General features: G+C 40.1%; 2 protein-coding genes across 6 annotated transcripts in view; both read right to left on the bottom strand.

The window, feature by feature from the left end:
• Positions 1–12,763, bottom strand: part of LOC105530266 (protein BEX1) — a 270,313-nt gene extending 257,550 nt beyond the window's left edge. The window contains exon 1 of the mRNA XM_011967706.1: positions 12,676–12,763. The gene's annotated coding sequence lies outside the window, so the exon portion shown is untranslated. The remainder of the gene's footprint in view (positions 1–12,675) is intronic.
• On the bottom strand, positions 11,668–13,358 carry BEX2 (brain expressed X-linked 2). 5 transcript variants are annotated; one of them, XM_011967709.1, is made up of 3 exons: positions 13,178–13,358; positions 12,676–12,754; positions 11,668–12,299 (listed from the first exon to the last, which is right to left on the bottom strand). In XM_011967709.1, the coding sequence occupies exon 3, from the start codon at positions 12,292–12,294 to the stop codon at positions 11,908–11,910; it is 387 nt and encodes a 128-aa protein (XP_011823099.1). In that variant the 5' UTR covers positions 12,295–12,299; positions 12,676–12,754; positions 13,178–13,358; the 3' UTR covers positions 11,668–11,907. The 5 variants fall into 5 exon arrangements, with proteins under 5 accessions (XP_011823099.1, XP_011823101.1, XP_011823102.1 ...); XM_011967711.1 differs by having other exon boundaries at positions 13,214–13,321; XM_011967712.1 differs by having other exon boundaries at positions 12,676–12,745; positions 12,891–13,315.
• Positions 13,359–14,392: the final 1,034 nt, after the last annotated feature.

The following is a 14,392-nucleotide window of genomic DNA, read 5'->3' as shown; positions in this document are numbered from 1 at the left end:
AAAATTCAAGGGTAAGCAGGTGGTATTAGCAACTTTTATTGAAGCAGCAACATACAGTAGCAGAAGAGGTACTGCTCCTTGTGGAACAGCACTACCTGATAGGCAGTGTTACCAGAGTAGCAGGTCAAAGGCAGTTCTGTAGTCATATTTATACCCACTTTTAAATATATACAAATTACGGAGTGGATATGCAAAAATTTCTAGAAAAAGTGTGGTAATATCCGAGCCATCAAGTCATTGACATGAAAAGGGACAGCAACTTCTGGGTGTTGCCATGGTAATGGTAAACTGACATGACCCACTGTTTGGCATGTCTTATGGAAAGCTGCTTCTACTGTCCCTGTTTTAGCTAGTCCTCAATTTGGTCTGGTGTCTGAGCCCCACCTCTGGAGTTGAATCTTGCCTTCTACCTCATTCTTCCCTCAGAGATTAATATTCCTTCTTAATCTTAAAGGGGCTGCAGAAGAACAGAGGCCTATCTTCTGTAACTGCTTCCTGCTGAGTTTATGGGCATATACCCTGCCTAGCACTGGAGGAGTAAAAATCTCTGGATACCTGATCCAAGGAGAACGGAGGAGGACACTTTTATTCTCTAGGTCAGTAGATGGAATGAATTGGAAGCCTTGTGCCAGCATTGTTTTTATCTAGAACTGTTGTAATCTAGAAGACACAAACTTTACACAGAGGTTGAACAAGCAACAGTCAAAAACTAGTAACAACATGATAGCTATCAAAGGTCTTAGGAGACGTAAAAAACAGGTGAAACTTGGCAAGGTATTTTTGATAGTCTACCAAATATAATTGGGGTCAGTGTCCTGGTTATATGTACGTAACCAAGTGGCTTGCTCATATATCTTTTGAATGTTAATGTCAACTTGTCTAGATTTGTTAATATATGTGCAGCAGGTTATTAATAACTGCACAGACATCATCTTGTTCAACTAGTAAATAATCTAATGCTAGTCTGTTACTGAGAATTACATTTGCCAAAGAGTCTAGGGACTCTTGAAATCTCTTTAGTGCCCAATCTCTGTTGGTGGCTCAGGATTCCAGGGCTTGAGTCAAGTTCTTTAGAATTGACTGTGGTCAGCAAAGCTGCCCCACAGTGCTGCTAGTCCTACTGCTGTCCCAATTCGCACCAGAATTAACCCAATTGCTCATTTACTTCTGGTGTTCTTGGGTGTTACAGACTGTGATCCCTGGAGGGGCGAGGGGGACCAAAGTATATTTACCTCTGTTTTAAGTTGTTTATATATAAGGACAAGCTATTCCTTTTTTTTTTTTTTTTTTTTGAGACAGAGTCTTGCTCTGTCGCCCAGGCTGGAGTGCAGTGGCGCAGTCTCTACTCACTGCAAGCTCTGCCTCCCGGCTTCACACCATTGTGCCTCAGTCTCCCGTGTAGCTGGGACTACAGGCGCCCGCCACTGCGCCCAGCTAATTTTTTGTATTTTTAGTAGAGATGGGGTTTCACCGTGTTAGCCAGGATGGTCTCGATCTCCTGACCTTGTGATCCACCCGCCTCGGCCTCCCAAAGTGCTGGGATTACAGGCGTGAGCCACTGCGCCCGGCCATGGGCAAGCTATTCCTAAAAGAACAGGTGACACCCTGGAGAGTCAGGAGTAGTTATGAGGTGTGACTTTTCCCCATTTATGACCACAAACAATCAGCCCAGTTGGGACACAAACAGAGGCTCTATGGGGTGGGATGTTTATTCTTGCTGCCAAGTTAGGTCTATAGAGATATTTTTCCCCTGTTCTAATGGGGGTGGTTGAACAATCTTTGTTTTCCAAAAGGGGGCAGTACTCCCACCTTCCCAGATTAGGCGGTTGTGTTCCCTTCCCCGCACCGTCCCGTATGTTCTGATCGGGAGAAGGCACCATATATGGTTTCCTTGCTCACAAGTGGAATCCCATTACCTTGCTGCAGCCTTAAGAACATGGCAACTAGAGTTGGATCAGATCATTGTAGGGAGACTTCTGCTTTTTTGTCATTAACACCAACAGTGAGTGCAAAAGATAGAATCATTAGTGCACTGGAGATATAGATAATCAACTTCTCAGGTCCAGGTAATAGTGGTGGGGGTGATTCAGGTGGAGTCCATTAAGTTGGGAGAGAGTTCTACTTGACAAGTTGGGATTTGGGTACTTTGGGATCACTATGGTTAGTTAGGAGGTCTGGGGACATGGCTGTGAGATTTTCTGGATAGGCCAGAAGCTGGAACTCTCTGTCCTGGGGATATTGATGACAAATCTAGCAACCATGAAGATGATTCTCTGATGCTATACTTTTTGAAATATTTACTATAGAGTTTTGTTCCCACCCACACTAGAAGAGAAAACAAGATTAACAATGATAGCATGGTGTCCGGTTGGACCTTAGAGTGGCCTCTAAACCCAACAAGGACAAAAGAGATGGTTCCCAGGAGAAGGCGACTGACCAAAGCCACAGAAAATAAGTGTTATAGTAAAGGAGAGAAAAATTAATGCTCCTGTTCCCACCCACAGCATCATGTTACCACTTCTGGCTGAGTGTTGATTTCTTTAAATTATTAGTGGAGGTCTTCTGAAGGCCTATAGATGTCCTATATATATCCTATTAGTTCTGTCCTTCTAGAGAACCCTGACTAATACAGACAGCAACTTTTATTGAAGCAGCAGTGTACAGCAGCAGCAGAGGAACTGCTCCTTGTGGAGCAGGGCTACCCCATATGCAGTGTGCCCAGAGTAGCAGCCCAAAAGCAGTTCTGTAGTCATATTTGTACCCACTTTTACATATATACAAATTAAGGAATGGATTATGCAGAAATTTCTAGAGAAAGGGTGGTAACTTCTGGTTCATTGGGTCACTGCCATAGAAAAGGGTGATAACTTCCAGGTGTTGCCATGACAATGGTAAACTGACATAGTACACTGGTTAGCATGTCTTATTGAAAACTGCTTCCACCCTGTCTTTGTTTTAACTGGTCTTCAATTTGGTCCAGTGTCTGAGCCATGCCTCCAGAGTTGAGTCCCACCTCTTACTTAGTTGCACAACAATATGAATGTACTTAATGCCACTGAACTATATACTTAAAAATTGCTAAAATGGTAAAAGTTATGTTATGTATATTTTACCAATATAAAAGCAAAACAAAACTAAAAATACCCAACAAAATATGTTGCAAAGGATCTGAATATTCACCTCTAAAAAGAAGACATACCAATGATGAATAAGTCAATGAAAAATTGACTTACTGTATGAGTCCATGCATATGTAATGTCCAGAATTGACAAATCCACAGAGAAAGAAAGTAGATTAGTAGTCAGTTAGGACTTTAGGGTTGGAAGAGGTAGGGGTCATACCTACAGAGCATGGGGTTTATTTTTGATGTGATGAAAATATTTTAAAACTTTTTGTGATGTTGATTGTACATATCTGTGAATATACAAAAAGTATTAAAATTATACACCTTATATGGATAAATATTATAATATATGCCTTATACCTTAATAAAGCTATTACTAAACAAAAAGGAATAATATAGAGATAGCCACCGTACCATTTGTCCAGTTTCCCTCAAATGTAACATTTTCATAGCTATAGTACAATATCACAACCAGAAAATTGACATAGCTACAATCCATCGACCTTATGTGGATTGCACCACTTTTACATGCACTCATTTGCATGTGCATGTATATATTTAGTTTTATGCAATTTTCTCATGTATTGATTTTTATGACCACCACTACAGGCAAGATACATCACAGACATTCCTTGTCCTACCCTTTTATAACCAAAATCACCTTCCCTTCCTTCTCTCCTGCTAACTTTTGCCAACCACAAAACTGCTCTCCATCTCTATAATGGTGTCATTTCAAGAATGTTATATAGATGAAATTATACTGTACCATTTGGGATTTTTCTTGATAGCATAAACATATCCAAAAATGTTTTTTGTTAAATAACCTTTTTCTCTGTACTTGGCTAGAGGAAACAGGTTTTTCTTGAAGCTTTTCATGTTCATGACTGTTGGATGCTCCTGATGGGAGGCTTTCCCAGAGTCCTGTTCATTATATATAGGAGACAATAAGGAAATCAAGGGAACTCGCTGCTATGTTGTTCCGTAAGTTCCAAGGTCCTTTAGGCAGTCTGTCTACCTCTTCCTACCTTTCAGTCTTCCTACCTTTCAGAGTCTTCCTATGCATGTTTGTTGTGTTGTGTCTACAGTTTCTTTAGTTGTAATAGGGAAGCTTGGAGGGATGGGGCTGCTCCATCTTGTGTAGAGCTAGAAGCATGAAGGTCAGGTTTTTGCTGTACAATAAGTTCTAGTCCAGCTCAGTCTCACTGTGGACTTGCAGCTTCTCAGCTGTGTGGCTTTCAAGCAAGTCTCTTGTACTCTGGTAGTGTGTGTCTTTATTTATGTTGTAGGGATGGGGCTTGGAATTCCTACCAATTTGTCTCTATCCTTCTCAGAGAATCAACAGTATCTTTTGAAAAGAAAAAAAAAATTAAGGTTTGATAAAAATCTAACATATTGATCTGATCTGTTCTTGTTAGAGCCTGTGTTTTTTAGTTCTAATTTAAAATTTCTATCAATGAAAGGTCACTGGGAGTTTCTCCTGCTTTCTTCTAGAAGCTTTATGTTTTATTTCTTAAATTTAGGTCTATTATACAGTTTGAGCCAAGTTTTCCATATGATGTGAGATAAGGTTCTTGTAAGTATTGCTATTATTGAAAATGGCTATCCAGTTGTTCCAACACCAATTGTTGAAAAGAGTATCTGTTCCTCATGGAATTACCTTGGTACCTTTGTCAAAAATCAGTTGGAGGACCAGGCAAAGTGGCACACGATTATAATTCCAGCACTTTGGGAAGCTGACCCAGGAGGATCACTTGAGACTGGGAGTTTGAGACCAGCCTGGGCAATCCCATCTCTACAAAAATAAAAAAATCAATCGGCTGTGATGGCGTGCACATGTAATCCTAGCTACTTTGAAGGATGAGGCTGTAGGATAACTTCAGCCCAGTAGCTCAAGGTTACAGTGAGCTATGATTGCATCGCTAGCACTCCAGCCTGGGCAACACAGTAAGACTCTGTTACTATTTAAAAAAAAAATCAACTGGCATATATGTGTGGGTCTATTTCTTCACTCACTATCCCATTCCACTGATCAAGTTGTCTATATTTATGCTGATAAATACTGTAGGATTGCAATGCTCTATGCAAAGTGTTTTGATTACTGTACCTTTATAATAAGTCTTACAATAAAATAGTGAAACTCCTCCAAAATGTTTGTCTTTTCAATGTTGTTTTGACTGTTCTTAGTCTTTTAGACTTTTTAATATACACTTTAGAATCAGGTTGTCAATTTTTACAAAAAACTGCTAGGATTTAATTTATGTTTGGTACTTTTCAGTGTGCAGGCCTTGCACATCTTTTGCCAAATTTATCCCAAAGTATTTTATATTTTTAGTGCTATTGTAAATTATATTTTTAAAAAATTTTAGTCTGGTTATTCACCGTTTGTAGTGTTTTGAATATTTTCCCCCAAAATCCATATCCAACCAGAATCTGAGAATGGGACTTCATTTTGAAATAGGATATTTGCAGATGTAATTAATTAAGGGTTGAAATGAGATCATACAGGCCGGGTGTGGTGGCTCACGCCTGTAATTCCAACACTTTGGGAGGCCGAGGCGGGCAGATCACGAGGTCAGGAGATCGAGACCATCTTGGCTAACACAGTGAAACCTTGTCTCTACTAAAAATACAAAAAATTAGCCGGGCGTGGTGGTAGGCGCCTGTAGTCCCAGCTACTCGGGAGGCTGAGGCAGGAAAATGGCGTGAGCCTGGGAGGTGGAGCTTGCAGTGAGTCGAGATGGTGCCATTGCACTCCAGCCTGGGTGACAGAGCGAGACTCCTTCTCAAAAAAAAAAAAAAAAAAAAAAAAAAGAAAAGAAAAAGAAAAAGAAATGAGATCATACTAGATTAGGGTGGGTCTTAAATTCAGTGAGTACATCCTTATAAGAGAGAGAAAGAATACACAGAGACACAGAGAGGAGAAGCAGAGATGAGAGTCTTGCTGCCACAAAGAAATGCCTGGGGTCACTAGGAGCTGGAAGGGGTAAGGAAGAATTCTTTACAAGAGCCATCAGAGAGAACATGGCCCTGGTGACACCTTGACTTTGGAGTTCTGGCCTACAAAACTGTGAGATAATAAATTTCTAGGTTTTTCTGAAGTCACCAAGTTTGTGGTAATTTGTTGAGGAAGTCTCAGGAAACTTAATACATTGCTAGTATATAGAGGTACAACTAAATTTGTATATTGTGGGTTGTATCCTGCAACTTCTCTAAATTCACATTATTAGCTCTAGTAGCTTTTTGTATACTATTTAGGAGTTTCTTCATAGGCAATTATGTTTTCTATGAATAAAAATTGTTTTACTTCATCCTTTGCAATAGGTAATACTTTTATTTCTTTTTCTTGTCTTACCACCCTGGCTAGAACTTCTAATACAATGTTGAGTCAATTTTGTGACAGTGTCCATTTTTCCCTTGTTTCCCATCTTGGGGGGAAAGCATTTAGTCTTTATGTACACATCATTATGTATGCTTTTGTAGATGCATTTTATTGGGTTGAGGTATTTTATCTATACCTGGCTACTCAGTATTTTAATCAGTAGTGAATATTGGAATTCTGGCAACTGTTTTTTTTCATTATCCATTGAGATGATCATAACTTTTTTTTACTATGTTAACGTGGTAAATTATCATTTTTTTCTAATATTAACCCTACCTTGATTCCCTAGCATAAAAACTACTTTTGATCATGGTGTATTGTATTTTTTATATATCACTGGATTCAATTTTACTAACATTTCGTTGAGAATTTTTGCATATATGTTCATGAAGGATATTGGCTTATAGTTATATTTCCTTGTAATATAATTATCTGGTTTAGTTGTCTGGACAATTCTAATGTCATGGGGTGACTTGGAAAGTATTTCCTCATCTTCAATTTTCTGGAAGATTTTGCATAGAATTGGTGTTATGTCATCCTTAGATGTTTGACAGAATTGCCAGTAAAGCCATCTCAACCTAGAGGTTTTTATGGAGGGATGATTTTAAGTAAAACTTTCATTATTTAATAATCATAGGGTTTTCTTTTATCCTAATATATGCATTTAGTGCTATAAATTTCCCCCTATGTACTTCTTTTGCCACATTCCGCAAATTATCATATGTTGAGTTTTCACTTTCACTCACTTCAGAGTACCTTCTAATTTCCCTTTTGATTTCTTTTCGGCCATGGGTTACTTAGACATGTGTTATTTTGTGCTAATTTAAATATTTGAGGATTTTGCAGAGATCTTTCTGTTATTGGTTTCTCATTTAACTCCATTGTGCTTAGAAAACATAGGTTTTATTATTTGAATCCTGTTAACATTACTGAGATTAATTTTATTGCTCTGAATATGGACTACCTTGGTAAATGTTCCACGTGCATGTGAAACAAACGTATAAACTACTGTTATTGGTGATAAGTTTTATGCTGTTGTTCAAGTCTTATAGACACTTGCTGAGTTTCCATTTTATCAAATTTTTAGAGAAAGTTTTGAAATCCCTGTAACTGAATTTGTCTATTCCTCCTTGCAGTTCTATGTTTTTGTTTCATGTATTTTGAAGCACTGTAGTACAAGAATGCTTAGAATTGTTATGTCCTCTTGATATATATGCCACTTAAAATTATATAATGACCTCCTTTATTCCTTGTATTATTCTTGGCTCTGAAATTTATTGTATCTGATATCAATACAGTCATTCAAGCATCGTTTTGATTTGTAATAAAATTATTCATCTTTTCCATCCTTTTACTTGTAAACAATTTGTATCTTTAAATTCAAAATAAGGTTCCTATAGGCAGCATATATTTGTGAGTTTCTTTTTTTCACATACTTATTATTATTATTATTATACTTTAAGTTCTGGGGTACATGTGCAAAATGTGTAGTTTTGTTACGTAGGTATACACGCACTATGTTGGTTTGCTGCACCCATCAACCTGTCACCTACATTAGGTATTTCTCCTAATGCTATCCCTCCCCAAGCCCTATAAAGACACATGCACACTTATGTTTATTGTGGCACTATTCACAATAGCAAAGACTTGGAACCAATCCAAATGTCCATCAATGATAGACTGGATAAAGAAAATGTGGCACATATACACCATGGAACACTATGCAGCCATAAAAAAGAATGAGTTCATGTCCTTTGCAGGGACATGGATGAAGCTGGAAACCATCATTCTCAGCAAACTATCACAAGAACAGAAAACCAAACACTGCATGTTCTCACTCATAAGTGGGAGTTGAACAAGGAGAACACATGGACACATGGAGGTGAGTTTCTTTTCTATTCAATCTGACCATCTCTGCTTTATGATTGAGGTGTTTAAACCACTTACATTAATGTGATTATTGATATTTGAGTTTAAGTCAAACATCTTGTTATCTTGTTTTCATTTGTCCTGTCCTTTCTTCTCTTTTTTTGAATTTCTTTCAATTATTTTGAGGATTCCATTTTACCTCATATGTTGGCTTATTAGTTATAACTTTACTGGTTGATTTAAGGTTTATAGTAAACACCTGTAATGTATCAGAATCTACAGTCAAGTGATATTAATATATAGAATAAGAACCTTAAAACTGTGTACTTTCATTTTTCTTCTTCTGGTCTTTGTGTTATTATTTCCCCCCTCTTCTGGCTTTTGTGCTAAAACATACATTTTAATTCTAATATCCAGTAAGTCAGAGACAATCATAAGGCTCATGTTACTTATTTACCCTCTCTCAGATAACTTTGCCCTCCACTCTCTGATAGATGATAAGTGACTGAAAAGTGTTGTTTCATATATTCTGTCCAAGTTTTAGTTGTTTCAGTTAGGGAGGTAAATCCAGTTCCTGTTACTCCATTTTCATTGAAAGCATAAATGTGGATTAGTGTTTTAAATGACGGTTAATCATGAAGGCTTTATTTTACTTCTAACCAAAGTGCGCTTCCTATGCTATCTAGAATTCCTGGAAGAGTCCAGTGTCTGTGTCCCTTCTTGCCCTATCCTGGACTAGAATGTTCAAACTGCAGCACTTCCTTTGGTCATACAATAGCCTTTAAGTTTACTTTCTACATTTCCTTCAACGGACTTGAAATTTTTAAGAAAAAAAAAACAGTAACTGTTTTATTAGAAAGTTATGAGATATTATCCACATTATCTCAATTTTGTTAGAAATACGTAAGGATCCAAAAATGTATTGTTACTATTTGCTGAATATCACTAAATCTATATTTCTTTTGTTCAGTTTTTCATTCATTCATTCAACAAGTATTTACTGGATGTACATGATGTGCTAAACCCAAATGGTCTAATCCATATCTACATCTCAAACATCCTTTTTGAACATCCTTTTTCTTTGAGAACCAAGGCACACTCTCTAAGCTCCCTATCTACTCTTTGTCAGAATATGTAGGCTTTTATGGGAAGAATTTACACATTTTGTGAAGAATGGCCACAGTAAAGGAGAAAAGGAGGCTCACCAAATAACGTATAGAAATGATATATAGGCAATGCCTTAGGAACCTTAGACATAGCTGCTCCCCTTGAGGGAATGTTATGCTCTGCTCTCTGTTGCCTTTTGCTCACTTTCTGCTAGTTGCTGGTAGTTGCTTGAGCATTTTATATGGAGCCTGATCACTCACATGCTACTGCCTCAACTGCCCCTTCAGACAGAAACACTCTGTGAAGAGCCAAGAGAAACTGGTTAGCAGAAGACTCTCTTCATAGAGTAGAATCTCAAACTCAACTTTCTCTGAGAAACTGACAGGCAACTTCAATCTGCCTAGACATAGAAGAGATATGCATTTTCTATCATGGATATGATATCAGTTCACACATGAATTTAATTTCTCCTCATGAACACTTTTTTTCTTCCATTGAAGCTGGTGCCAACACTGACAATCAAAAGTAAAAAGTCTGGTAGGACATAAGCCTCTCTGTTTATCAATTTTCCTGACCTTTCAACTCTAGCCTCTCTATAATCTTCTGTCTTGTGTCTTAAGCGCCTGCAGAAGGAGAAAGAGCTTTGAAATTACTTAGGCATCTGATTCATGTCTGGGGTTTGTGATGTTATGTGACATTTTCATCTGCCTATCCACTTTTCCCCTTTGGTTTCACAAGTTCCATTGCAATGTTATATTCTAGAACAGGAGTGGCAAACTTTTTCTGTTAGGACCAGATAAAAAATATGTAGTCATTGTAAGCTAGCTATACTATCTCTTTCACAGCTACTCAACTCTGCCACTGTAGTACAAAAATAGCCATAGATAACATGTAAATGAATAAGCAGGCCATTGTTCCAATAAAAATTTATGGACACCAAAACTTGAATTTCATAGTTTTGGTGTAATATCCTCAAGTTTTTCAACCTTTAAAAATGTAAACATCATTCTTATAAGCCAAATAATAGGCAGTGGGCCAGATTTGGGTTATTTGCCAACCCCTGTTCTGGAATCCTGACTTTAAGTTTGTGAGACTGTCCTCATACATAAAATGTGTGTATTTCATCTAATTAGCACAAATTGATGGGGATTTTATTTCCCTAGTTCTGCTGGGACACTTAACCCCAATTGTTTTCCCATAGACTTCTCATAAAGATCTCATTTGTGTATCCATTGATTCACTAAGTGATTTCCTGATGTCCAACTCCATATAGATAACAAAATTCTGTACATTCATGGATTTCAGGTGAATGTGAGCTGGTATGAGGTGGGACTATCTCAGATTGAAAGTGGGCTGTGCTTCCTCACACATCTTACATAGTCTGCTATACTGAGGAGGAGGTTTCCTGGGACAGAACTACCTGTAAGGAAAGAACTAGACAATGTTTTTCCATGAAACAAAGCAGGGAGAGGGGATTTGTTCACTCTTTTGTAGAGCAGAGCAAGGATTCAATCCACTGGAAATTCCAGAGAAATTGGTGGGACTTTCTCACTTTGAGGATTCCTGAACATCTGCAGTGGAAGGAGCCAGTGTAGGGAGCAAAACCTAGAAAACAGAGTAATACCCAGGGGAGATGATGAGAATAGAGCACAGCAGCAGAGGAATGAAAGTACCTACTCCTTAGCCCACTGGACTTGTGAATATAGGGAAGACCTCACCTTGGAGATTTCCTCTAATAACAGAAGGGAATATCTAAAGGGTTGGGTCATGCATGTCAGTAAGAACAAGAACTTGGGAGAAAGCTTACAACCTCATTACCTTTTCTGGTCCATACAATAAGCCTGGGAGGTGATTGTCTTCATCTTACTGATAAATATTATGATCTTCAAAGAGATGTGTCTCTTAAACATTTCTAAAAAGAGATCCCAGAAGCAAGTTAAAATTGAGATTCTGTCACAAGTGTTTATTAAGTGCTCACATTGCTTTTATAAGGTGGTCACACTGCTTTTTATAAGTAATACGTGTTCCATTTTAAAAAATAAGAAATTATGGATAAGCAAGAATAAACTCCCTCTTAATTCTACCACAAAGATAAACACGATTTTCTATATATGTGTATATATGTGTACATATATGACTGTTTATGTTCATATTTAAGATTTAAAGTAAAAAAGAATGCAGAGAATGGTTTTTAAAACTGTTTTATTAACTTCACAATATATAATGAGCATCTTTCCATGCAGTAGATAAAACTCCCCTGCTGACAGAAACTTACAAACTGGGTCAAAACAACATTCAGTTTGAAGCTGGTAATAGGAGACCCACAAGAAATAGGTAAGATCAAAAGGTTTACGACAAAGGTACACCACAAATGTGTAGGTTTAGGAAGCTGGGGTCTCCCTATTAACTTCAGGGAAACCATCCGGATTCAGGGCATAAGGCAAAACTCATCGTGATGGTCATGGTGAGGGGGGTCAGTGCTGACTGCCCGCAGACTATGACTCAACTGTTTTTCCCTCAGCTTTTCCATCAGCTGTCTCACCTCCTCCCCAATCCTTTCCATATTCTCCTCTCTCACCCTTGCCTGTGGCTCTCCAAGCCTATGCATTATGTCCCATCTATATTGCAGGGTGGGCTGCCTAACACGGAACCGCCTACGATTTCCTCTAGGCACACAGTATTCACCAACATTCAAAGGGAGGGCCAAGGGCTCCCCTTTATTAGCAACTTGCTCCTTTTCATCTTTTTCATCATTTTCCTGGTTGACATTTTCCACGTTGAGATTGTTTAACGCTCGTTCCTCTTTGGACTCCATTACTCCTAGGAGACAGAGAGAAAATGGACTCAATTCTTGGTGAACTGATCAGCACCGAGGACAGAGGCCCGACTACCCACCTTTCAAAATTCAGAGCCCTGGATTTCAAAGGCCTTTTTTAAATTTCATTTTTTTTTCCCACCAGAGAGGCCCCGTGTACCCTCGGGGTGGGGGGGGGGCAGTCCGCGCCCCTCTCTCCCGCAAAGCCCACCATCTTCTCTGCAGATCCATCTCCAGGCCTCTGCAGGCGCCAAAATGGAGGACGAAGAAGGAGTGGGGGTGGGGGATTGCGAGGCGTAGCAGTGAAGGCACCGACTGGGGTCCCAGACTGGGCTTTCGTCATGTTCTGACCCCCGCCCCGCCACCGTCCCTCGCACCGACCTGGGCCTATCCTTGCAGTCTCCTCCTCCTCCCGATTCTCGACGTGAGGTGCGTCGCCTCGACACTTAGCCTCGCAGACCTGCAGACGGCCGGGGTGGGAAGAGTGGAGGCTGATGCAGCGGAACACTACCGAGGACCCGCCGCCACCCGGCCCCTTCCCCGCGCCGGGCCCGGGCCCTCCTCGCCGCCCTCTCCCCGCGCCTCAGCCGCCCCGCCCCCCAAGCTGACCACCATTTTCTGCATCAAGAAGGGCGGAGCAGGGATCTCAGAAAAGATTGCGCTGGTGGCGGAGGCAGGTGCTTCAGAAGGGCCGTAGCCTCAGGACCGCCGGCTCCCGCGGGGCCAGGCACTCCGCTCACTAAAGGCTCGCGGTCCCGCGGCGGGGCCCTGGGGCTGCATCGTGCACCGGCTGCGTCTCAGCGCGGCTCCTCGGGGGTGGGGCATCCGCAGGCCGGGGCCGCTCCCCAACACCAACCCCAGGGACCCCCTCTGTCTCCCTTACCTGCTCCCCCTCCGCTTCCTGCTTTCGGGGCCGCACCTGGCCCGCACGTCCTCAGGGCCACCGGGTACCACAGCCGAGAAAGGAGCGAGCGACGGCGGCTCTGACGCCAGAGCGAGGCAAGACTCAGTGTTGGCCGATCACGTGGGGCTGTTGTCATCGCCAGCGGCTCCGCCCCCGTCCCACGCCCCCTCCTGCAGCCTGGAGTCAGGTGGGACTTTCGGGCCCGCCCCCATCCTCACCGTGAGTCCCTTTTAACATCCCCAGCCTGGGCTCTGCCACTCTCCCTTCTCTTGTGTATTCTTGAGACTTCCCTTGCCTGCCCAGGAAGGACGGAAGGCATCTTCTCAGGGAGCTGTTGGCCATTCCCACTTCTCTGGGGACTTGCCTCTCTCTGCCCTTGGCTCCCAGGATTCACCTCCTTCTGCCTGTTAATTAATTTTTGACAAAGATGTCAAAGTAATTCGATATGGAAAGTATAGTCTTTTAAACAAATGGTACTGAAATAACAGAATTCTTAAAGGAAAAACAGGAGCCTTGCCTTTTATCTATACTATACACAAATTAATTCAAAATGAATCATAAACCTAAATGTAAAAACTCAAATTAGAAAACTTCTAGAATAAAAGAGAAAAACTTTATAATCTTTGAGAAAACAATCCCTTAGGACAGAAAAAGAACAGATCACACACAAAAAAATGAGAAATTGGATTTATCAAAATTAAAAACTACCATTTAAACCACATGGTTAAGAAAATGAAGTGAGAACCTGGGAGTAAATATTCACAATATGTGTATCTGACAGTGGGTTTGAATTCAGAGCATATATAAAGAACTTCGAAAACTCAAGAAGGCAAATAATAGATTTGAATAAACATTTCACAAAACTACATACACAAATTACCAACGAGCTCATGAAAAGATGCTCAACCTCATTAACTATCAGGGAAATGTAAAATAAAGCCAGAATGAAAAACCACTGCACACCCATTATAATTGCTGAACTTAAAATGTCTGACAGTCCCAAGCACTTTTGAAAATACTAACAATAGAAACTCTCATTGATTGTTGGTGAGGGGTTCAACCACTCTAAGACTTGGTGGCAGTTTCTTAAAAAGTTAAACTTAGGCTTACCATATGTCCTAGAAATTCCACTTTTTGGAATTTTCCCAACAGAATTTAAAACATATTTTCTCAAAAATATTGGCATAGGAAAGT

The sequence above is a fragment of the Mandrillus leucophaeus genome, unplaced genomic scaffold, assembly GCF_000951045.1.
Source record: "Mandrillus leucophaeus isolate KB7577 unplaced genomic scaffold, Mleu.le_1.0 Scaffold809, whole genome shotgun sequence".
NCBI classification, from domain to species: Eukaryota; Metazoa; Chordata; class Mammalia; order Primates; family Cercopithecidae; genus Mandrillus; species Mandrillus leucophaeus.
Note: the sequence above shows the minus strand (reverse complement) of the source record. Positions and strands in the feature narration are given on the sequence as shown.